A 25,337-nucleotide genomic window follows, 5' to 3' on the forward strand; every position below is an offset into this window, starting at 1 on the left:
GATGGGCTACAGCAGCAGAAGAGCACACCGGGTGCCGCTCCTGTCAGCTAAGAACAGGAAACTGAGGCTACAATTCACACAGACTCACCAAACCTGGACAATAGAAGATTGGAGAAACGTTGCTGCTCTGATGAGTCTCCATTTCTGCTGACACATTCGGATGCTCGACTCACAATTTAGCCTCAACAACATGAAAGCATGGATCATCCTGCCTTGTATCAGCAGTTCAGGCTGGTGGTGGTGGTGTAATGGTGTGGGGGAGATTTTCTTTGGGTCCATTAGTACCAATTGAGCATCAACGCCACAGCCTACCTGAGTATTGCTGCTGACCATGTCCATCCCTTTATGAGCACAGTGTCTCCATCTTCTGATGGCTACTTCCAGCAGGATAACGCAGCATGTCATAAAGCTCAATCATCTCAGACTGCTGAACATGACGATGAGTTCACTGTACTCAAATGGCCTCCACAGTCACCAGAGCTCAATCCAATAGAGCAGCTTTGGGATGTGGTGGAACGGGAGATTGGCATCATGGATGTGCAGCCGACAAATCTGCAGCAACTGTGTGATGCTATCATGACAATATGGAGCAAAATCTCTGAGGAATATTTCCAGTAGCTTGTTGAATCTCTGCCAGAAAGGATTAAGGCAGATCTGAAGGCAAACGGGGGTCCAACCCGGTACTAGTAAGGTGTACCTAATAAAGTGGCCGGTGAGCAGATTCTTACTTTTATGACACTTTAATGACCACATCTTGACACACTGCACCCTCTATCCTTTCTTTACTCGTTATGTAAATTGCCAGATTGGCTTTTCCAACAACAAAATTATTGATTTGCTTTTTTTTCCCCTCTTCTTTTTTTTTTTTTTTTTTTTTTTGCAATATTGAAACCGACTGAGAAAAAAATAACCTTAAAATACAGAGAGAACAGAAAGAGAGAGAGAAATGGGGAGAGTGAACAGAGAGAGAGTGAGAGTGATGTAAATCAGAGCTGCCCCTCCCCCAGACCAGATGTGACGTTGAGAGCTTCAGTCTTCAGGCTCTACTGCGCAGCTGATCGCGGCTCCGCGCATCTGTCGACGACAAAACACGTTCAGGCCCACGGATGCGTCCCGTCAGGCTGGAGACCCACGACTGCGGGGCTTTTGGGGAGATAACGCAACTGTACCCGAGAGGTAACGAACTCACTACAACTTTCCTCCATGTTTAATAGAAGTTTGGAGCTTTCAGGAATGTCTTAGCATCTGTGCCTGAATCCCCTCTCGAACTCTTGAAGATGTCTGACGTCTGTTATCATCAGAGTATCATAGTTCTGCTTAATATGCTCACACTTTAGCTTATGTCTATTAACTATGGGCTTATTAATAAGATATTATCTGTTCATTAGTAGTTGTAATCTTATTCTGCATCCCTGATCCCATACTCAAAACCCAATGTATGCCTTACTAACTAATAATAAACAGCTAATTAGCAGTTTATTAAGCTAGTAATGTTAGCTAATGGTTTGTTGATATCGTGAATTGTGACCTTAACTCTAATGTGGGTTATTATTTTGATTCAGGGTTATTATTTTGCAGTTTATGACATGTTATTATTTAATAACTGACTACAAATAACTCGGTTAGTAACTTATAATTGACAAAACTGATAACAATTGGAATTTATATTAGGTAGGCTATATAAGTCGCTTCCTCTATTACTTTGTGTTTGATTCCCTATCATGGATGAATACAAAATATATGACAATATTTAACTGAAGTAAAAAACGGAACTGAAATTGGTCTGTTCTATACATCTTTGATTGAGTGTGTGTGTGTGTGTGTGTGTGTGTGTGTGTGTGTGTGTGTGAGTCGTTCAGACGCAGCTTATGCAAGCATTAGTTGTTTGACCATGTGTTTCCCAGCAGGAATGCAGAGGTTGTGGGGTCAAGGGCCACTGCTGTGACTTGCCCTGTCTGGTTTCACCTTTCGTAATTTTTTTTTTAATTATCTGGAGTCTAATCACAGTTCAAACTAGCCGGAAATGATGCAGCCGTGGTGTCGCAAACATTGATCAAATCACTTATTTATTAAGGGGAAGTTCATATTTGAAGTGTGTACTGTGCATTTTAATGGATAGTTCACCCAATAATGAAATTTTACCAAGCATTTTCTCTCCTTCAAATTGTTCAATACTGTTATGAGTTTTCGTTTTTCTGTTGAACACAAAAGAAGTTATTTCGAAAAATGTTGGAACCATTGAATGAATGCCATGTAAGTCGATGGTTATAGGTTTGCAGCATTTTTCAAAATAACTTCTTTTGTTTTCGAAAGAAAAAAGGAAACTCTTAAAGGTATGGAACAATTTGAGGGAGAGTACATTTACATTTTTGGGTGAACTATCCCTTAAAAAACTTTACACACTTCGGTAACACTTCGTTAAGACTACACACTATGAATCATTTATTAAGCATTAGCTAATAGTTATTTCATGATCTGTTAAGCACCTACATTAATACATGTTAGTAAGCAGTTTATAAATGCAGCTACAAATGCTGTATTTTTGACTTATAGGCACATTTATAATGTTTAATGATTGTATTTTCATACTCTGTCATTGATTATTTTTATCATTACTAAATGAAGTATTGCATTATTTACTAACCAGTTATTTAAGAATAGTTGGTGCTATCAATGCATAAGTAAATGATTAATAAACTATTCAAATTAACATTCATATATCTCATTATTCAGGTGTATACTAATAGTTCATTTAGGACTGTTTATGCTTCATAAATTCGTATAAATGACAATTAAAGGCTCAGTTATATTCTAAACAGGAGAAAAAATGACTTTATTAATTTCTATTAATTTGAAGATACACAAATGAAACCGTATCAAATGAAACAAAAATAAATCTTTGCAATGTAAAATAAAATTACTGCACAGTTTAAACTTTGCTAAATAACTCTGAAATGTATCATAATATATTGTTAAATTATTATATTGTTATCTAATTTTATTTAATAGTATTTATTTATAATTGTATTTTGACACTCCTGTTATTCAGCAAAGTTTACAGTAATATTATTATTTAGATAATATTGCAAACATGTATTGTTTATTTCATACTGAGCCTTTAATTGTCATTAATAAGGGATTTATAAAGCATAAATAGATTAGATTAGGTCACAAAACAGCATGAAGGTGAGTTAGTAAAGCATTTATTAACATACATAGTAACCATTACTATGCCTGAATAATACAATATATAAATGTTGATTTGAATAGTTTATTAATCGTTCACTAATGCATTGTAAACAATTCCAAAAGCCACCAACTACTCAAATACAAATGGTTTGTAAATAATGCAACACTGAGTTTAGTAATGAACAATTAATAAGTAATGAAGTATGAAAACACAATTATTAAACACAGTGTACATGTGCTTTTAAGTCAAGAATACCGCATTAGTACTAAACATCTATTAATGTAGAGTTAATGCTTAACACATAATGATTTAACTATTTACTAATGTGTAATAGATGATTCATAGTGTGCAGTTATTATAGTGTGACCCACACTTCAAATAGGACCTTTCTGCTGCTCAATAAATAAGTGAGTTAATCAAAGTTCGCGAAACTTATTCCCATTAAATAAATCCTGTGTTAGTCAATGGTTACAGGATTTCAGCATTTTTCAAAATAACTTCTTTTGTGTTCTACTGGTCTGCGACAAGTGTAGCCTAAATTAAGCGATGAGTGGTTTTTCGGTTTTGTATGAACTGTCGCTTTAAGGCAGGGGTAATAGATACCGGCTGCACTGGACACATGTCTAGACACCCCATAAACCAGGACCAGCTAATTTTCCATTTGACCAGCAGAGTGTTCGTCAGTCTGGAGGAGGAGGAGGAGGAGAGCTTACATTCTTGCAAAGACACGCTTGTGGTTCATTGAGCATGAGCACGTTTTCTCTCTCAGACACAACAACCTTACACAATGAGTTTAAGATGCTTCTTCAAGCGGCTTATTTGAAAACGAGTTTTTAATTTTGGAGTTTTTGGGGGAGTTTAATGTTCATTCCACTTAAAATTGTAAACAATTAAGTTGACTTAATCCATTTGTGTTGGGATGACATGATGGTATTTTGTGGAAACAAGCACACTTTTTAGAGTAAAAGATAAGCATTAGATCTGAAACCTATTTTTGGTTAAAAGTCCTTCTGATAAGGGTGGCACAGTGGCTCAGTGGTTAGCACTGGGGCCTTGCAGCATAAAGGTCGCTGGTTCAAGTCCCAGCTGGATCAGTTGGTGTTTCTGTGTGGAGTTTGCATGTTCTCCCCGTGTTGGAGTGGGTTTCCTTTGGGTGCTCGTTTCCCCCACAGTCCAAACACATGCGCTATTGGGGAATTGATCAACTAAATTGACTGTAGTGTATGAGTGTGTGTGTGTGTGTGTGTGAATGAGTGTGTATGTATGGGTGTTTCCCAGAACTGAATTGCAGCCAGAAGGGCATCCGCTGGGTAAAAACATATGCTGGATAAGTTGGCGGTTCATTCGATTTCACTGTACTCAAATGGCCTCCACAGTCACCAGAGCTCAATCCAATAGAGCAGCTTTGGGATGTGGTGGAACGGGAGATTTGCATCATGGATATGCAACTGTGATGCTATTATGGAGCAAAATCTCTGAGGAATATTACCAGGAGCTTGTTGAATCTCTGACATGAAGGATTAAGGCAGCTCTCAAGGGAAAAGGGGTCCAACCTGGTAATAGTAAGGTGTACCTAATAAAGTGGCCGGTGAGTGTATGTCAGCGCAAAGTACCACTAGGCTATCTGACATCTAAATTTTCATTTTTGGGTGAATTGTCTCTTTTAGGCTGAACATTCATGTGCTTTTTTTTTTTCATTCTCAGCTTGTAGGCCGAGCCGGTTATAGGTAAGCCATTTGAAGTTTGACTTCCTCGAGAGTGTAAACAGTATGGCTTTGTCTGTCCGAGCCTGTGAGGCCTGAGATTTCTGGAGGAAGCTTATTGGTTAATAATTTTACCAGTACATCTCAAAGGCTAATGCTAGCCAATGAGCCTCTCTGATTGATGTTTATTTGAGCCAATCAAATCAGTTACAGGAAGTAGGAAAAACAAATATGGAGGTCAATGGTAAGCTTTGATGAAAGGTGTTGTTGAGGGCACTATATAGGGAGCTTTCACACACACACTGCTACAGTACAGTGAACTTTTGTCTTCATTTCATAAACGTGTAGAAACCCTGAGATCAGCCCTACAGCTGGCTCTAATTACCGCAGGCATCCAGTCTAACACACTGGGAAAATAACGTGTGTCTCTCGTTCTGTCTCCTCAGCTGAGAGGGAGCGAGGGGATGCGGTCTCTCCCTCTCTGATGCCAGAATGAGAACGTACACTCGCGGGGCACCAACAGTGTTCTTCATAAGTGCACTGTGGGTTCTGGCTGCCCCCGGTCCGGCTGCGGTGGACCCCACTGGAGGAGTGGCGTTTTTGGGAGGGAACTACGAGGGAACGCACCCCATGCTGTACTTCGGCCTGACGGAGGTGGAGGAGCTCCAGCGGGCCGCCATCGGGACGCACAAAGCATTGGCTCATCAGATCCGGGAGGCTGGGGAGGCTATTCTAGAGCGTCCTGAGGAGTACCTGCCCCCCTGGAGCCCTGCTGAGTTCAGCGCCCGCTGGAATGAGGTGTACGGAAATAACCTGGGCTTGCTCTCCATGTTCTGCATGCTGTACCCGCACCGCGCCGGGGCTCTGGACGTAGCCAAGGAATACATGGAGCGCATGGCCGCACAGCCCAACTGGTAAAAGATGTGTGTTTGTGTGTGTGTTGTGCTGCTAATAGCCATGTTAGCATTCACCTTGTTAAATATCTCAATTCTGCCTACCATACTTCACCTTAATTTTAGTTTAGATTTGGTTTTAGTTTATTTTAGGTTCAGTTTTAATTTTATAAATTTTTAGTTTATATTTTTTTTGTTTAGTTTAGGTTAAATGTTAGTTTAAGGTTTAGTTTTGTTTAGTTTATTTTAGTTTTGTTTTTAATTTAGGTTATTTTAGTTTGGTTTAGTTTGAAGTTTAGGTTTAGTTTAGATTATTTTAGTTTAGTTGAATTTTATTTTAGTTTTAAGTTTGGTTAGTTTAGTTTAGGTAATTTAGTTAAGGTTAAAGGTTTAAATTAAGTTTATTTTAGTTTAGGTTTTAGTTTAGGTTATTTTAGTTAAATTTAGTTTAAGGTTTAGGTTTAGTTTAGTTTTAGTTTAGTTTAGATTATTTTAGTTTAGTTTAAGGTTTAGTTTTAGTTTATTTGTAAGTAATAATTTTAAGTTTTGTTTAAGTTTTAAGTTTACTTTAAGGTTTAGGTTTAGTTTAGTTTAGTTTTTTTTTAGTCTAAGTTGAAGGTTTTGTTTAGGGTTTAGTTTAGGGTTTAGCTTTTTTTGCAGTTTAGTTTAAGTTTAGTTTAAGGTTTAGTTTAGTTTAAGTTAAAGTAATTTAGTTTAAGGATTAGTATAAGGTTTAGTTTATTTTAGTTTTGTTTTTAGTTTAGGTTATTTTTGTTTAGTTTAAGTTTAAGGTTTAGTTTTAAGTTACTTGTAAGGTGTAGTTTGAGTTTAATTTACATTTAAGGTTTAGTTTTAGTTTATTTGTAAGATATAATTTTAATTTAGGTTTGTTTAAGTTTTAAGTTTAGTTTAAGGTTTAGGTTTTGTTAAGTTTAGGTTATTTTATTTTAAGGTGAAGGGTTTGTTTAGGGTTTGTTTAGGGTTTAGCTTTAGTTACTGAAGGTTATTTTAGTTTAGTTTAAGTTTAAGGTTTAGTTTTAGTTTGTTTGTAAGTTATAATTTTAATTTAGGTTTATTTTAAGGTTTAGGTTTAGTTTAGTTTTAGGTTGTTTTAGTTTAGTGTAAATTAAAGTATTTTAGTTAAAGTTTAAGGTTTAGGTTATTTTAGTTTAGGTTAGAGGTTTAGTTTAAGTTTAAGTTTTTTTTGTTTAGTTTTAGTTTAGGTTATTTTTTCTAGTTTAGGTTTAGTTTTAGTTTACTAGTAAGGTGTAGTTTAGGTTTTAGATTTAGTTTAGTTCAGGAGTGTGGGCTTTGCAAACTTCCTGTAAGACACCATCTGTCATCTCCATATGTACCAGACTTTTCCTTATCAACACGATAGAAACATCTTACAGTTCATTAGCCGCCTTTCCACTGCACACAATATTCAGACATGACTAGTGGCTGTAGCATGAATCTTCATTATGGTCATCAGGGCACAGAAATGCATCTGTGAATACTGTAACACTATCCCTCATCTTTTCCATATTCCACATTCCTGTGCAGTTTCTCTGAAGTGTTGACCTGTTTCTAATACTGTTACCACGAAAGCCTTGAATGCTTTGACTGACAGTTAGACCTGCCTTTGATGTGTCTAAACTTGTGTCTGATGCTTCTTACACTCTTACCTTTACCTCTGATCATTCTTGCTCTGTCACTGCTTTATTAAGGTCAGATGGTTTCCATGATATTCCCACAAATTGAGTACAGATTTTGGTTTGGTATAAAAATGTCAGGAATGCATTTAAGAACACTTGTAGTTTGACTTAAAAGAAAAATGTCAATATGCAGAGCATGTGAAGAAGCTAAAATAAACCTTCAGCAAAGAATAAACTTAGATATAGCAGTATTACACTCCATATAAAGTTATTATGGCAGGCTACAGATGACCATTTTTGAGTGTGTTGAAATGCAAATGACCCGCCTCATTTCCAGAGTTCTGAATCATCACAACAATGAACTCATGTTTACCATTAGAGGCTGGAGATAATACCCTGTAATTCAGTGAACCAAGATCAGCCCATTGAGTCCTCATATGTCTTGAAGATTTAGATAAGCATTAGAGGGGTTTTCAGAAACGTAAGTTCACCTTTATGTGTGTGCAGCTTTTAAATATATAGCATTTGCATTGTATAGTTCACACAGTGCAGGTTTTCCCTCAGTGTGTTCAGATGTGGTCTTTCCTTCTGCCGCTGGTTTGTGTTTAAGCTGCTGTGGATGGCTGGGGTTAACTGCTGCGGTTCTGCACTCTCATTTACACCGCCGCCAGCATGTAGTGGCCAACCGGGACAAACCTCCAACTTCTGCAGCTCGTAATACATTGCTGCTATTACACACACTGCAGATTATAGGTATATAGCTCAGATCTACGGCATCCACTAGCTATTGCTACTACTAGGCAACATGACATTTGAAGGACATGCATGTATTTGTGGCCATTGTTCCCACAATTAATGTCTTAAGGGGACCTGTTATGCTGAAATCACCTTTATAAGGGGTTTAAACTCAACAGTCTGTGGATATAATCAGCTTTTAATGGTAACAATTTATTAATTGTATTTTTTATAATCAGACTTAATACAAACTGTCTGCAGAAACACTTTAATTAACATTTTCCTAGTAACTAAGGTTAAACGTGCCGTCAATTAATCTACAAATTTCTAATTTAAAAACTTTCTCTCGAAACCTATCCAAATATAAGCACTGCAGTTGCTCTCATAAGTTCTCTTTCTAACATAATCCTCTGTCTGATGTGTGTCAGAGGGGTAACGATGGCTGTTTTTGTTTCAGGATGGTGAAAGATGCTCCGTGGGACGAGGTCCCGATAGCTCACTCTCTGGTCGGCTTTGCCACGGCGTTCGACTTCTTATACGAGTACCTCAGTAAAGGCCAGCAGGAGCGTTTCATCCAGGTGATTGGGAACGCCTCACGATACATGTATGAGAAGTCTTACCACCGCGGCTGGGGTTTCCAGTACCTGCACAACCATCAGCCCACCAACTGCGTCGCTCTTTTGACTGGCAGTCTAGTAGTCATGAACCAGGGTGAGTCTTGCTTCTCCTTTGTGTGTGTGTGTGTGTGTGTGTGTGTGTGTGTGTGTGTGTGTGTACATGTTTTTGTGACATATCGGGACACAAATCTGTGTAATGACATGGGTATGACACAGGTATTACAAAAGGAGGTGAAATATGAGGACATTGGTGACGTCCTCATTTCTCAAAATGCTTATAAATCCGACAGAATGAGTTTAATCAGAGAGTAAAGCTGCACACAGTCTCCTGTAATGGTTGGGTTTAGGGGTGGGGTGGGGTGAGGGCAATATAATATACAGTTTGGCCTGCATAAAATGAATGGAAACCTATGCAATGTCCCCACTTTTCACAAAAACAAACATGTGTGTGTGTGTGTGTGTGCATGTGTGTGTGTGTGTAGACAGTTTGAATTTATATGGATGCATTTATGTGTGACATTATGCACTGTAAAAAATCCAGGGTTCTCACAACTCTTAATGTTGCCCTAACACAAATCGATTAAGTTAACTTAATCATTTTTGGAAATTAAGTGGAGTGAACATAAAACGATTAAGTTTTCCAAAAAAATATTTTTTGTATACTTGTAGCCCCGCCCAATAGTGCCCATCTCTCCCTCATTAGCATAGGATATTAGTCTTGTTTTCATATTATACACTATGCTGACACACAGCCATCTGTAGCTCCGCCCTCTTCTGAAGAGAGCACAATCTCATTTGCATTTAAAGTGATAGTCACCAAAACACCACAATTAGGATCAAAGCCTGAAAGGGTCAGTTTCAGAGAGTTAGAGAACATTATTTATGTGCTATTTTCAGCTGAAACACACACTCTAGAGGCATCAGAGACGCATTTTACATCCTGTAAAAATGAGCAGATTATGTCCCCTTTAACACCAAGTGGAACTGAAATTCCTGTTTCTTTCTCAATATGCAGACAATCTGTTATTCCCACTTAAACTGACATATGGCTTATGGAGAAAGTTCAGTCTTCTGCCATACACACACACACACACACACACACACACACACTATAAAGGATGGCTCTGCCCCCTCGCTCAGCATTCCTGCCTGGAATGTAAGGCTGAACAGGGTCATTCTGCAGAGCTGAACTTAAGCCTCCGTAATTATTTCTCCAGTGAAGCAGTTCTCCGCATGACTCTTGTATTCTCCAACTGATATTTTCCCCACTCTTTTGCTCTTTTGTGTTTCCCTCTCTCTGTCTCTGTCTTCATTCCTCCCCTGCAGCTATTCATAACATAATCTGTAGTTTTTGGCCCTGAAAGTGCATCTCCCTGTTCTTCTTCGCCCTTTTTGAAGCAGCTTCTCTCATATCCGTCCAGATATTTGAAGGTTCTTTTTGACCCACTGTTCCCAGCATTCCCAGCCCAAGCACTGATCCGTTTCATAGCTGATGAATCGGTATCAAACATCAGCGTTGCTATTCAGTAAATGACGTGGGTTTGTGGATTTTGAAATCCGCTAAACAAACACAGCCCAACCCTTACGAAAAGAAGTTTATTCAAGTGTACTCTCAGTCTACTTTTTAACTACAAATAAGAAAGTATACTTTCAGCGTATTATTTTGCACTTCTATAAAATATACTTCCGTTTTAGCTTTTAGGTTTAGCCAAGTGTGCTATTAGTATGCTTCTTTCAGACAAAAAAATAAGTATATTTTAAGTACTTCTTGGAAATGTACTTAACCCTTTCACATGTACAATCACACCAGCTTCAGCTGGTCCATAAAGCGTACGATCACACCAGTGTGATCAGCCTCAGCCGGTCCCTGAATCGTACGATCACACCGGTGTGATCAGCCTCAGCCGGTCCCTGAAGCAAACGATCACACCGGTGTGATCAGCCTCCACTGGTCCCTGAATCGTACGATCACACCGGTGTGATCAGCCTCAGCCAATCCCTGAAGCAAACGATTACACCAGGTGATCAGCCTCCACTGGTCTCTGAAGCGTACAATCACACCGGTGTGATTCAAATGTTCAGAGCACACGTCATCAACTACTAACATTCTAGGTTGTCGGCGCACACTGAGGCACAGAAAGAGATGTGCTGCACTGGTCATAAATAACAATTTATCCATGTTTTCAAACAAATAACATTTATTTTAGGTTTCAGACGTTCAAATACACACAACTTTAAGCAAAAAAAAACATTTAAGGTTTGTAAAATACCCAGGGATGTCTGTGGACTCGGCAGTAATAATAGGTTGGACGTGTTGTGTGTTCAAAGATGCTCTTCTGCAGAGCTCGGTTGTAACGAGTGCTTATTTGAGTTACTGTTGCCTTTCTATCAGCTGGAACCAGTCTGGCCATTCTCCTCTGACCATCAACAAGACATTTGAGCCAACAGAACTGCCACTCACTGGATATTTCCTCTTTGTCAGAGCATTCTCTGTAAACCCTAGAGATGGTTGTGCGTGAAAATCCCAGTAGATCAGCAGTTTCTGAAATGCTCAGAGCAGCCTGGAAGCAACATCCATGCCATGTTCAAAGTCACTTAAATCCTCTTTCTTCCCCATTCTGATGCTCACTTTGAGCTGCTGCAGATCGTCTTGACCATGTCTACATGCCTAGATGCATTGAGCTGCTGCCATGTGATTGGCTGATTAGGACAGGTGTACCTAATATTATGTCCAGTGAGTGTAGATGTTAATACGTGAAGTATACTTAAAATACACCTCTATATTACTTAACCTTAAAGTAAACTTTGAGAATGACTCCTTCAGATCACTTTGTTTTCAGTTCAAACTAGTTAAAAATGTTCAAAGCTACATATAATGTTGTTTGAAATAGAAAGAATGGTGAATTTCATGTGTTGTCATCACATCACTAACCATTCATTACTGCTTCTTAAAGGATCACACCACTATCTTGAAGGCCCAAAAAAGCAAACTGTTTTCATAAACAGCTCCAAACGTAACACATCAGTCAAAGTAAGTGACATATTAAAAATGTGAAAATATTAGGAGTTATTAGCATTCACTACCAGAGGAACCAAAAGAAACATTAGGAGTATCAGTTTTCAGACACGCTTTGTTAGTCGATGATTGAAAGAGATGAGGGAGGAGGAGGTTAAGATGGTCCGGGCATGAAAGTAAAGAGCTAATTATCATAACCGTTTAGCAAAGCAAACTTTGTGTCTGATGTCAGGCCATTTTTCCAGCACTGGAAAGCTAATATCCACACATCTATCTGTCAAATGTAACCGTAGTCTCAGCCTCAGACATCACATCAAGCAGGTCAACAGATCCTCAGTCGTCCTCTGATTGGTTTTAATATACAAGTCGAGTGTGCAGCAAACTTAACCAGTCAGCCTTGAAACAAGTCGGAGCAGATTAAAAAGCTGTGATGTTTATATACATATTAACAAATGCATATTACATGCAGGAGTCTTACAATGCTTGGTTAAAGTTGTGTGTGTTTTAATAACAATGTCTTCCGATGAGCAATTATTAATGTGACTTAATTGCTGAATTATTAAACCTTTGCAAAGCTTTGACCCGTGATGTAAACAAACATTTGTGTATGCTTATACTCACCTTTTCAGTGAAAAACATTGTCAAAATATCCAAATACTGTCATTTTGGTCATAAAGATAAGGGAAAGACATTTTCACTAAGGCCGCCGTTATCTGTGTTACTTTTTTCCTTTTTCTGAAAGTCCTGATAACACTTTCCTGGAGTTTTTCTTTTATTATTTGAGCAAATATGAATGCAAAAAATGTATTTGTGGCACTCTCCCAATCACTGTGCTCTATGTTGACCAAACTAGGATGACCTCTGCTCCTGAAATGACCCAAATGTGATTATACAATCGCTAATAGAGACCTACTTAAAGGGTAAATGCACAATAACATGCTTTACTGACCATATTTAAGTGAACCCATAAAACTTTTGTTTGTTTTGTTTATCTTTAGTGTTTTCTTAAAATATATTTAAATGTATGCAACAGTTCTGTCTGGTTCTCGAATCTGATTGGCTGAGATGTGCGATATTCTGCAATAACAGCACTCGTACAGCCTTTTCACCCTTGTGTATTACTCCGCCCAAACAGAGTGACAGCAGATCAGTAAACTCACTACAGTTTGACTAATATTGCAGCTGTTGGACAACATAATGCACTTTAGAGGCTTCTTTAGTTGAGAATGTAGTTGTTTAGATTACAACTATGCGGTTTATTTATAAGGATAGTGCCTATTTTAAAATATTTATCATTTCTGAGAGACATCAGCTTGTCATACAGAGCAGAGCAAAGACTGTTGACGTTCCGCCACAAGATGGCGACAGAGAGCCCATAATAAGCACTACAGCTGATCAAATCATTATTAAACAGGTAAGCGAGATTCTAAGTCGATCTCTCTCTCTCTTGTTTGTTGTAGTGTTGTATTTATACCATAGTAATCTGCTAGTGTTTGCTTTGGCTTTTTCTTGGTTAATTATTGTGATCTCCTGATTGCAACAGGGAAATACTAGGCAATCTCTGTAGACTGATGGCATTTCATGCTGTTCAGCCTTATAATCTTATAATGTGAGCAAGATCAGCTGTTTTATCATCACTTTAGACATTACGCTAGAGAATCACTCAAACACTAGCTCTACAGTGAGGTTGGCGAATGAGCAGCGGCTTTTGCTGTTCTGATGTCAGCTGCAAATGTGAATGAATGACGGAAGAAAGTAGTTCCTTGTACATATATGATTTTGATACCCTCCGTGTTTGATTTTCTTTTTTATACACACGATTAAGCCTTCAACCTGTTGTATAAACGTATTATCACACGAATAGCAGTGGGATATAGCTGTATATCAATGCACGTCTCTTAGCAGTGCCGATATACAGTATCAGTATCTGCTACTCATGTGATATTGCTCATTTTAATTATTATATTATATTTATTTTTCTTTCACGCAAGGGCCGAAAATCCTAACGCTTTGCTAGCAGTACATTTTCATCTAGCCTATTTTAGAGCATATTACAATATGTAAAATAAGTCTCTGATGTCCCCAGAGTGTGTATTTGATGTTTCAGAATATTCAAATTACCTCATGAATAATGTTCTCCAGCTCTCTGAATCTGACCCTTTGAGGCTTTGATCCTGATTGTGGTGTTTTGGTGACTGTCGCTTTAAATGCAAATGAGATTGTGCTCTTTTCAGAAGAGGGCGGAGCTACAAATGCCTGCCTTCCTTCAAGCATAGCAGCTGATTCATAAACAAGACTAACGTTCTATGCTAATGAGGGAGACATGGTCACTAGTGGGCGGAGCTTACCCCCTCTGATGACACGTACAAAGGGACAATGTCAATCAAAGTGTTTGTCATCAAGTCTGATTATAAACAATACAGTTAATACATTTTGACATTAGTAGCTGCCTATATTCACACACTGCTGACACAACTGTGTTTAAGCCGCTTATTAAAGTAATTTCTGCAGAATAGCTCCCCTTTAAAACATGAGGTTGGAGCAGATTCTTCTAAAAGTGATTGCTTTGAATACACTTCTTATTGCAGAAATAGCTCATCCAGAATTAAACATTCTCCCCTAAACCAGCTCATGGAAGGTCAGGTGTGTTGTGCTGTGTACACTGGTTGTATCCTGCAGTAAACCATCAGCAAAAATAGCATGAGAAGTGAAGCGGTGCGGCTCTTTAAACACACCCATACTCAAACCATACCTTCATTGAGCTAAAAACTGGAGTGCTAATATTATAACACAAGAACAAGCTGTGTAGTTCGGTGTCAGACGCAACAGAAAATGACTGAGAAAACAACTGTAAATGTGAAGATCATTAAACACATAAGATTTTATTTTTATTGTAAATTGGTACGTGTGTTTGCTGGTTTTGGTGGCTTACAAGTACAGAGATTTGTATGATTACATGAGTGTAAACTATGCCGAGTTCACACTGCAGGATTTTCGAAAGTAGTGGCATCACAGTTGTTTTGACACTGCATGACTATCTGGGCTAGCGTTCTGTCGCTGCTGTGTTTACAGCACAAGATGGATCGGCGACAGGAGGTTTCACATTGCACGACTTTACAATAGTAAAGAATCCAACCCAAGCTCATTCTGAAAACGTAGCCCCGCGGATGTTTCTGGAGACCGCGATTTACGTGGCTAGAGGTACGCATGACCGCATTTCATTTTTTTAAGCGAACGCTCCTCTTTGCGCTCGCTGGCTGACAGCTCAACTCCGTGTGGAGGGCTTTCCTGCTGCAACCAGTTTGTCCGGTTAGCTCGTCGTGTACATCGGCGGATAGGAGACCCGGAGGCTCTTCGAGTCCGGGGAAGAGCGGTTTCAGATATCAGGTCAGACAAAATCAGAATCCAAAAAAATAAGTGAACGAGTTCATGACAGGGCAAAAACATGGTGAAATCCGAAAACGCGGTCAAAATCAGACGAAGGCTTTTCTTTTTCTGGTCGGCTTTTGTAAATCGTTGCTTGGGTTTAGGCAAGCGAGTGAGCGAGCGGGCAGGCGAGCGGGCGCACAGACAGGTCAATCGGTAAAACCGGTTGGGTTTAGGGAAAGAGGAGGGTGGGTCGGCCGATTGGCCGGTCGCCCAGTTAATCATTCATTCAGTCGAACAGACAGTCGCTCGACAGCAGCCTCCGCGGCTTTACGTGAGAACGCTCGCGAGAGGCGTTCGAGATCTGAAAAAGTGCACACAGTGGATTTGCGAAAACAAAAACTGCACAAAAACGTACCTCCTGGCACGCAAACGGGTCAATCGGTAAAACCGGTTGGGTTTAGGGAAGGAGGAGGGTGGATCGGCCCGGATAATCATTCAGTCAGTCGGACAGACAGTCGCTCGACAGCGGCCTCCGCGACTGTACGTGAGAATGTTTGCACTCGCGAGAGGCGTTAGAGATGGATTCGTGAAAACAAAAACTGCACAAAAACGTACCTCCCGGGACGTAATTTGTGGTCTCCAGAAACGTCCGCAGGATTACGTTTCTAGAATGAGCCTGGGTTGCAAGAATCACAGACAGATTTGTCACGGCCTGCAAACTACGTCTGGAGAGCAACGCAAGGTCACGTAATATGTCTTCATAATAAGAAAGGAATCCTTTATAAGGCTTTAATGTAGGGTTGTACATTAGTCTTAACAACTCTTGTGCATTTGTCAACAAAAGCGGCAATCAGACTACATTCACACAGATCTGTTTGACCACGCTGTGGATTAAAGCTAATCATATTGTAAATAATGTTCAATTGTATACATGGAGCGATCCGCAAGACCTCAGTGTGCCACAGCTATTGATTTGGACTCATTTTGATGTGTTTATTTTTAATGTTAATAACCGTTCAGCATTTAATCAGCATTCACTGCCATTGACTGAATCACCAAACACCACAGATTCAGCTCAAAATCCTCTTTAATGTTCTACTCAAGAAAATAAGTCATCTACATCTTGGATGAGCTAAATTAACAGGAAATGTTTATTTTTGGGTGAGCTATCCTTTTAAGGAGGGATCTCTTGAGGGGTAAGGGTGATGTAGGACCATATAATAAGTGTTTTTACTGTATACAACGCATTACGCCTATAGAGAGTCCCTATAAATCACCAATTCCAGCGTTTGTGTGTGTGTGTGTTTAAAGTCTAAATGTGATCGCTGTTAGTGGGTGGACCGAATGTGTTCCAGGAAAACTGTGGTGTGACAGCATTACTCAATAAACTGATGAGCTGCGGTCTAAATATTTATGTGGTTCTTCTCATGTTGACCGCAGCATACCAGCAGTGGAGATGAGGCTGAATCTCAAAACATTTTCCCCAAATTAAGCCTTTATGTGCATTTAAAATGAGGATTAAAGTGCCTGTTACATTAAAATAATGATTTCTAGATGTTAGTGTGTCAGTATGTTAGTCGTAAGGATGTCTATACGCTAGTGTTCTCCAAAACAGTGGCAAAATTCACATTTTAGAAGATATAAACATCTATAACTTGCAGTTTGTCACGTCCGCCCTAATGGATTAACCATTTTTCTTTGACATCACATCATTCTTTTAACCTTTTTAAATCTTCTGACCAATCAAATGCTCTCCAGTGTCTGCCAAGCCCCGCCCCCTTCTTCACATATACTGTTCATTTGATGCACTTGAGCTCGGCAAACTCTCACTGGCAGAGCTGTGAGAAAAACCAAACACTATTGGCTGTTTTTTTTTAAATAGGGGAGGAGCTACTACTGAATATATCCCGCCCTTCGTGTTTTAGTTATTACATCAAACATCAAATAAAAAAATGCACATTTCAAAACACCTCACATAGATTTAACACCAAGAGTTTATCTCAAATACTGAAGTCTGCAAAGAGTCCTGGTGTCTTCATTATAACTGCACGATTCATCATGCATGCCATCAAACGCCACTTAATGAGGTCTAAGGGATGTGGTTTCTGCATGATTTATCTGTGCTGAGCTAAACTGACTGTGACAGTTCAGATCTGTTGTTTTTTGCTGACACAAGCCCATCTAAAAGCACTCCAGATAACTTATTCCAGGGTCATTGCAGAAAGCAGCGTTCTGAAATGTTGTACTGTATAAACATGGGCGGTATTTTCTTTGCACCATTTTGGGAACTAAGCCGTTTATGACTAAGAGGTTGTTGTTGTTGTGTGGACACACAAATATATTATGGACATTTTGGGGTTCTTTAATAGTTGATGACTTTGGCAGTCTTGGGTAGAGTCTTGAGAGCAATTTTCTTCTGATGTGTATGGAGGTCATTCAGTTATTTTCCTTCAGTTTAGTCTTTTTATTTATTGACTCGGCTTTGTTGGTGTTTCTGTGTGGAGTTTGCATGTTCTCCTTGCGTTCGCGTGGGTTTCCTCCGGGTGCTCCGGTTTCCCCCACAGTCCAAACACATGCGGTACAGGTGAATTGGGTAGGCTAAATTGTCCGTAGTGTATGAGTGTGTGTGTGGATCTTTCCCAGAGATGGGTTGCGGCTGGAAGGGCATCCACTGCGTACAAACTTGCTGGATAAGTTGGCGGTTCATTCTGCTGTGGCGACCCCAGATTTAAAAAGGGACTTATCCAAAGATGCTAATAAACATGCACAAAACGATATTTAATCCTTCTGCTGTGTAAAGCATATGTTGGAATAGTTGACAGTTCATTGCACTGTGGCAACCAGTAATAACTAAGGGACTAAGCCAAAGGAAAATGAATGCATGCATATAATCAATTCTAGTAGGATATAACCAAATGATCATTCTAAGAGCTGGCATGTCCCCCGTGTTACGGGTAAATGAGCAGCCAATGTGTGGCATGTATAACAGTTCCTCTTGTTGTGCTGTGTGCTTCATATTTCAGGATACCTGCAGGAAGCATACCTCTGGACTAAACAGGCGATTTCCATCATGGAGAAATCTATGGTGCTTCTCCAGGACGTGACCGATGGCTCTCTGTATGAGGGTGTCGCGTATGGAACTTACACCACTCGTTCACTCTTTCAGTACATGTATCTGGTGCAGAGACATTTTGACATCGGCCACTTCAGTCATCCCTGGCTGCAAAAACACTTTGCATTTCTCTACAGGACACTTTTGCCTGGTAAGGTTCTCCTCTGGCTAGTTTAGAGTATAACTCAAGCCTAGTTTTTCTTTAATTATGTAATTTATGTATGTATTTTTCAGTTTTCTCATCATTTTTGTGGACAGTTTGGGTAAATTGTAAAATCTGGGACGGATATGGATAAACATATTAAGTGTTGAGTTTTTTATAACCTCTTTCGACCTACTGTATTCATTGGTTTGTTTGCTCCTGCAGGTTTTCAGAGAACTGTTGCAATTGCAGATTCCAACTATAACTGGTTTTATGGGCCAGAGAGTCAGTTGGTCTTCTTGGATCGGTACGTAATGCGAAATGGCAGTGGGAACTGGCTGGCTGAGGTGATCAGACAGAATCGGGTTCTGGAGGGCCCTGGACAGGCAGGCAGGGGTCAGCGCTGGTGCACACTGCACACAGAGTTCCTCTGGTAAGATCTGTGCTCCTCAACATGGAGTGTCTTAATGATTTTGCTCAGTTAGGGATATGTGCCCTGCTCAACGCACCTCATTTGGGTAGAAAAGGTGGGAGACAGTGGTGTGTATTCACTCCCCCACCTTCAGTTTCTGTTTGTACTGGGAATTGGTTTATTATGTTAAGTCAGACTGGCCTTTGTGTCCACCGAAGCACTGAAAACACCAGCACTGCTCTAAAAATGTTTGGCTATGAGTGTTTCAACTGTGGCGATGCAGTGGCGCGGTAAGTAGTGCTGTCGCCTCACAGCAAGAAGGTCGCTGGTTCGAGCCTTGGCTGGGTCAGTTGACGGATCTGTGTGGAGTTTGCATGTTCTCCCTGCGTTCGTGTGGGTTTCCTCTGGATGCTCCGGTTTCCATCACAGTCCAAACACATGCAGTACAGGTGAATTGGGTAGGCTAAATTGTCTGTAGTGTATGAGTGTGTGTGAATGAGTGTGTATGGATACTACCTTCACCACGCGTGCTTCAGTTATATCCATGTCTAGGGCGGCAGAATAGAGAGGGCATTGCCCCCTATACTACCCCTTACCACGCGCGGCCTCAGTTATATCCGCGTCTAGGGCGGCAGAATAGAGAGGGCGGCGTCCATGACACTACCCTCACCCCCCACGCCCTCAGTTTTATCCGCGCCTAGGACGGCAGAATAGAGAGGGCGGCGTCCCCAACACTACCCTTAGCAAGCGCACCCTCTGGTTTATCCGCGTCTAGGGAGGCAGAATAGATAGGGCGACGTCCCCGACACTACCCTCACCACCCGCGCTCGAAATTATATCCGCGCCTAGGACAGCAGAATACAGAGGGTGGCGTCCGCGAATTTAGGGTTGAGGGTGGCGTGACCGTCCTTTGCCTAGAGCGGCAGTTCAGCTTGCTCCAGCCCTGGATGTTTCCCAGAGATGGGTTGTAGCTGGAAGGGCATCAGCTGTGTAAAAATGTGCTAGATAAGTTGGCGGTTCATTCCGCTGTGGCGACCCCAGATTAATAAAGAGACTAAGCCGACACGAAAATGAATGACTGTTTGAACTGTCTAAACTTTTAAAAATTACAAAGCACTCCGAGTTGAGCTCACCAAGCTGCTGGCTTTTCAAAAAATGAGATGCTTCCATTGAAAACAACTGAAAAAATCCCCGGCTTGCGATTAAAATGTTTCAGTGGAACTCCCCATAATGCTTAGGTCTACCCTTATTTGTCATTCTATGGCTTTGCATATTTTGAGTTGAGCACAAAACGTCTGTTTCGTTCCCATTTTACAGGTATGATGCCAGTCTGCGGCCGACCCCACCTCCTGATTATGGAACATCCCACCTTCATCACTTCGAAGATTGGGGAGTGGTGACCTATGGAAGTGCCTTGCCTGCCGGGAAAAACCACACATTTCTCTCCTTTAAGTCGGGGAAGCTTGGTGGACGTGCTATATTCGACATTGTTCACCAAAACAAGTACAAAGACTGGATCAAAGGGTGGCGGAACTTCAATGCAGGCCATGAGCACCCAGATCAGAACTCCTTCACCTTTGCTCCCAATGGAGTCCCGTTTATCACAGAGGCTTTGTATGGACCTAAATACACCTCTCTCAACAATGCTGTCATGTTCGGGCCTGCTGTGTCCGAGAGCTGCTTTGCACCATGGGAAGGCCAAGTTACTGAGGCTTGTAACTCGAAATGGCTTAAGTATAAGCACGGACAAGCAGCAGACTGCCACGGTCAGGTGGAGGCGGCTCTAGAGCAGCAGGGTATGGTGTTTATTCGTGGAGAGGGTCAAGCAGCATACAACCCCGAGCTGAAGATCAAGATCTTTCAGAGGAACTTGCTCCTGCTTCATCCTCAGCTGCTGCTGATGGTGGACCACGTTGAGCTGCATTCGGGCAGCCTAACGCGCAGCATGAGTGCCTTCTTCCACAACACAGACCTGCCTTTCCTGAAAACCCAAATCGATGGAGTTCACGGAGCCCTGATTAGACATGGAAATGAAACATCTAAGATGTTCTGGTTGGACGACACAGGCAGTAGTGAGAAAGCAGTTGTAGGATATAGGAGCTACCCCCGTGGATACCCATATAATGGATCCAACTATGTGAACGTCACTATGCCTCTGAGGTACCCAACCAGCAGATTAGCCTACATCTTCTTTGGATCAGGAGTGGATGTGCAGAGTTTCAGCGTACATGGAGACTCGGAAAGACTGGAGATCTATCTGGCCACCAGAGATCACACCTACAACATATATCTGTTCACAGATCAGCTGCCCACCAAACCTATGGCCATGGTGTTGGTGGACCAGCAGAAAGTGGTGTTTGAAAGGACAGCACGGATCAAAGAGCAGCCAATAGAGGAAGTTGAGGAGTATGCTAATGTTGTAGAGGACAACCTTCAGCACGTCAAACCAGTCTTTCAGCAGCTGGAAAGGCACATCCTTTCTCGGGTGCTTAACACAGACACCTTCCACAAAACTGCCGAGCGCCTCTTAAAATCCTCAGACAAGAGGAAGACCTCTGGGAATATCCAGAAGATGTTTTCCCTTTCGAAGAAGAAGGGGAAAGGAGGCAAGAAGACCAGCTTCTCCGACAGCCTCCCGGACATCTTTGCACAGATTGAGGCGAGCGAGAAGAAGGAGAGGCAGCGGACCGTGAAACGCGTCTACGAGGAGCTTCCCGAGGAGGGAGATGGAGACTCCCGGGCCTTCGTTGATTATAGTGACTTAAGAAAGGGCAAGAAAGTGGGGTTTGTAAAGGGGCGGAAATTCAAAGAAGTTCGTGTGGGAGCTACGGCGGAGAGTGAGGATGTGTTTAGCACCACCTCCTACATTCGCCTTTTCCTCATTTCGAACATAGCCACTTTTTTTGTGCTCCTGGCCGTGCTGTTGACACGCTTCCAGAGGGCGCAGAGTTTGCACACGCAGCGCTGCCTGTACTGTGTGCTCCTTATTGACAGCTTCGTCCTGCTTTGCCTGTACTCCTCCTGCTCTCAGGCACAGTGCTAACAGCAACACAACAGTCCATACTGTAATACTGTAAAGCAAGGGGTCAGCAATCTCAGTCCTGGAAGGCTGGTGTCTCTGCAGAGTTTAGCTTTATCTTGCCTCAACACAGCTGCCTGGAAGTTTCAAGTATACCTAGTAAGAGTTTTATTAGCTTGTTCAAGTGTGTTTGATTAGGGCTGAAGCTAAATTCTGCAGGACACCGGCCCTTCAGAAACAAGCTTGGTGACCCCTGCTGTAGAAGAATATGCCTGTTTACAGCACATGGCTCCTTCTCAGAGACCTGGAGTCTTTGTCTTGTTTCTAGTCCAAATATCTAAAGATTCTTAACCCCTTCAGACCCTGCGTCCATTACAATGGACATCACATGACATCCCATTTTTCTGAAACTTGGAACATAATTCAGGTCTGAAGGGGTTAAATCAAGAAGCATTTTATAGACGAGCAAACACATTTTTTCCCAAGCAAAGTAATCCACCAATAGGGTAAGCCAGGGGTGTCCAAGCTCGGTCCTGGAGGGCTGGTGTCCTGGAGAGTTTGGCTGCGTCCGAAATCGCATACTCCCATACTATACAGTACGCTGAAATCAGTATGCGAGCTGAGTAGTATGTCCGAATTCATAGAATTCGAAAATCAGTATGCGAGAAGTTCCCGGATGACTTACTACTTCCGGCGAGATTCTAGAGTGTGCATCCCATGCATGCTGCGCTATCCCATGATGCCCCATGAGAGAATACATTTATGGGCGTGAAGCGACGCAATTAATGCAGGTAGGTCGTGTGACCATGACAACATGGCGGATGTAGTACGTCCGAATTCCATTCATACTTTTAACATTCACACTGTATAGAACGTACTTTTATATCGGTCGAGTAGCACGTTTAAATTCAAATGCAGTACCTACTGAGTAGTAGGCGGTTTCAGACGCAGCCATTGTCTCTAACTTGCTTTAAAACACCTGCTAGGAAGTTTCTAGTATATCTAGTAAGAGCTTGATTAGCTGGTTCAGGTGTGTTTGATTAGGGTTGGAGCTAAATGAGGACACCGGCCCTCCAGGACCGAGTGTGGACACCCCTGGGGTAAGCAAAATAATCTTGTATTTTGCTTGTATTGAGTATTTGTCTTGTTTCCAGTCAAAATATCTGAGTAAGATTCTTTTTTTTTATTCAGTGCCCAGTAACATCTTGAGGGATTTAATGTCCCTTTAATGTCTGCCCAGTGTTATCTAGATCCATTCCCAGTTCACTTCAAATCTTTGCACATCTGCTAATAACATGGACTTCAGTTCATCATAACGTGTAAAATGTAAATATGTTAAAGTATATTTTTGAGTGTTGTTTTATACCCTTCTTAATTAAAAGGCAACTGCAGAAGTGTCTGTAATTTCTTACTGGACCTTTTATATTTAAATATTGAATATTTATTTTAATGTACAGACCTTAGAGTGTAAAATCATAGCAGCGTGCCAAGCAGCACACTATGCATGCATGCACTTATGCACTTACACACTCAATAGCATACTGTATGTATGTTGTGCCGTCCCAAATGAACACTAATGTTTTATTTTACTAAGCGGAAATTCAACCCGTTTCCCTGATGATGTTTGACAGTTGCCAAATTAGTGAAATAAATGACCAAACTACCAAATAATACCTGCCGTGAGTATTACTGCATTCACCATCGGGAGGTGCTATAATCACTTTCACAGGACATCAGTGGCCGAAAGCTCTGCCTCTTCCGCTACGTGAGGAAAGCTCATAAGTGCATCATTCAGGTAATTAAATTGCACTTATTAGAGTTTTTCAGAGTTATTTTAGAGTTTTCAGTGTGAACGCACAACTTACACTATTTATACTACTAAATGGCGTACAATAGTGCATATGTATGTGATTTGGGACGCACATCATGACTTATATAGCTAAAATCTGTAATGAATAATATGCAATGCTGTAAATATATTCGTAGTGAAAAATCAGACAAATCCATTGTTTTAAATGTGGATTAACCCAGTCGTATATCGTCACAGCATTCCTGTTAATTAAAAATGAAAGCATCTTTATTTCTATAATGTAGATTGTGTCAAAGACGCTTTACATAGATAAACAGGGAGTGGGGGACGGACTAAACTTTCACTTCGTGGGGCATATTCAGCATGTCAGGCAGGCACTGTCCAATGCTAATATACAGTAGCTCCAGATAGATTAAAAATATATATTTACCCCCCCCCCCCAACAACACATCGGGTCATCTGCAGAGAAACTGCCTTGGCCACCAGTGGATATTTCAGCACAACAACGACCCAAAACACAGTAAAAGTGGTGAAGAAATGGCTTGTTTAGCAGTGGCCCACCCAGAGCCCTGATTTAAATCCAATTGAGAATGTGTAAAGGAGCTAAAGGCCAGCGTGATAAGGAGACTCTCCGACCTGAAAGAGTCGGAGCTCCTCGCTAAAGATGAATAGGCAAAAATAGCAGTGAACACATGCCAAACACTGGACAGCAATTACACTCTCAGAAATAAAGGTACACGAGCTGTCACTGGGGTGGTACCTTTTCAAAAGGAACACATTTGTACTTAAAGGGTCCATATTGGTACCTCAAAAGTATATATTAGTGCCAACAATTTTCAAGAGGAACACTTTTGTACTATTTAGGTACTAATTTGCACCCTTAAGGAATTAATATTGACCTTTTAGCCACAAATTTGTACCTTTTGAAAAGGCACAGTGACAGCTCGCCTACCTTTATTTCTAAGAGTGCACAGGAGGAGTTTGATTGATGTAATAGCCAATAAAGCCTTTTCTGTTGATTACTGAGAATAATATGGATAATTTTGGATCCTCTTTGTAGTTCAAATGTAAATAAAAGCTGAGCTCCCCGCAGTAATGCCTCTTGTTCATCGTTTTATTATGTTTTGCGAGAAGCCTGTGTCACTTCTGGTCCAAAAAACCAAACTTGCTGGTTGAATAAAAGTCAGAATTCTGCAGGGGTGTGATTAATTTTGCTTGGCTTGACTGTTGATATGTATTGGAGATGTACAGTGCATACGGAAAGTATTGATAGCGCTTGACTTTTTCCACATCTGTTTATGTCACAGTCTTATTCCAAAATGGATTAAATTGATTGATTTCCTCAACATTCTACACACAATCCCCCATAATAACAATGTGAAAAAGAGTTAAAAATAAAAGCTGTAAAATCAGATGTACATCAGTATCCTTTGCTCAATACTCTGTTGATGCACCTTTGGCAGCGATTACAGCCTCAAGTCTTTCTGAATATGACGCCACACTGTAAAAAATGCTTTTCCTACTTAGATTTAGTCTTGTTTCTAGAATAAATATCTACAAACTCTTAAATCTAAAAGCATTTTCTAGACAAGCAAAACATACTGTCTTGTTTTAAGAAATGATATGCCAGTATTAAGTCAGTTTTTCCTTAAAGCAAGCAAAATAATCAGCCAATGGGATAA

The 25,337-nt window shown here is 40.7% G+C and overlaps 1 protein-coding gene across 6 annotated transcripts; it reads left to right on the top strand.

Annotated features, from left to right (window-relative positions):
- Window positions 1-1,010: 1,010 nt before the first annotated feature.
- Window positions 1,011-23,244, top strand: dse (dermatan sulfate epimerase). 6 transcript variants are annotated; one of them, XR_012395652.1, is made up of 7 exons: window positions 1,011-1,176; window positions 5,340-5,807; window positions 8,616-8,869; window positions 18,184-18,423; window positions 18,640-18,847; window positions 20,144-22,370; window positions 22,923-23,244. XR_012395652.1 is itself a non-coding variant. In XM_005164424.6 (6 exons), exons 2-6 carry the CDS (start codon window positions 5,386-5,388, stop codon window positions 21,867-21,869), a joined length of 2,850 nt encoding a protein of 949 aa, XP_005164481.2. In that variant the 5' UTR covers window positions 1,011-1,176; window positions 5,340-5,385; the 3' UTR covers window positions 21,870-23,244.
- The last annotated feature ends 2,093 nt before the right edge of the window (window positions 23,245-25,337 follow it).

The sequence above is a fragment of the Danio rerio genome, chromosome 20 (genome assembly GCF_049306965.1).
Source record: "Danio rerio strain Tuebingen ecotype United States chromosome 20, GRCz12tu, whole genome shotgun sequence".
NCBI lineage: Eukaryota > Metazoa > Chordata > Actinopteri > Cypriniformes > Danionidae > Danio > Danio rerio.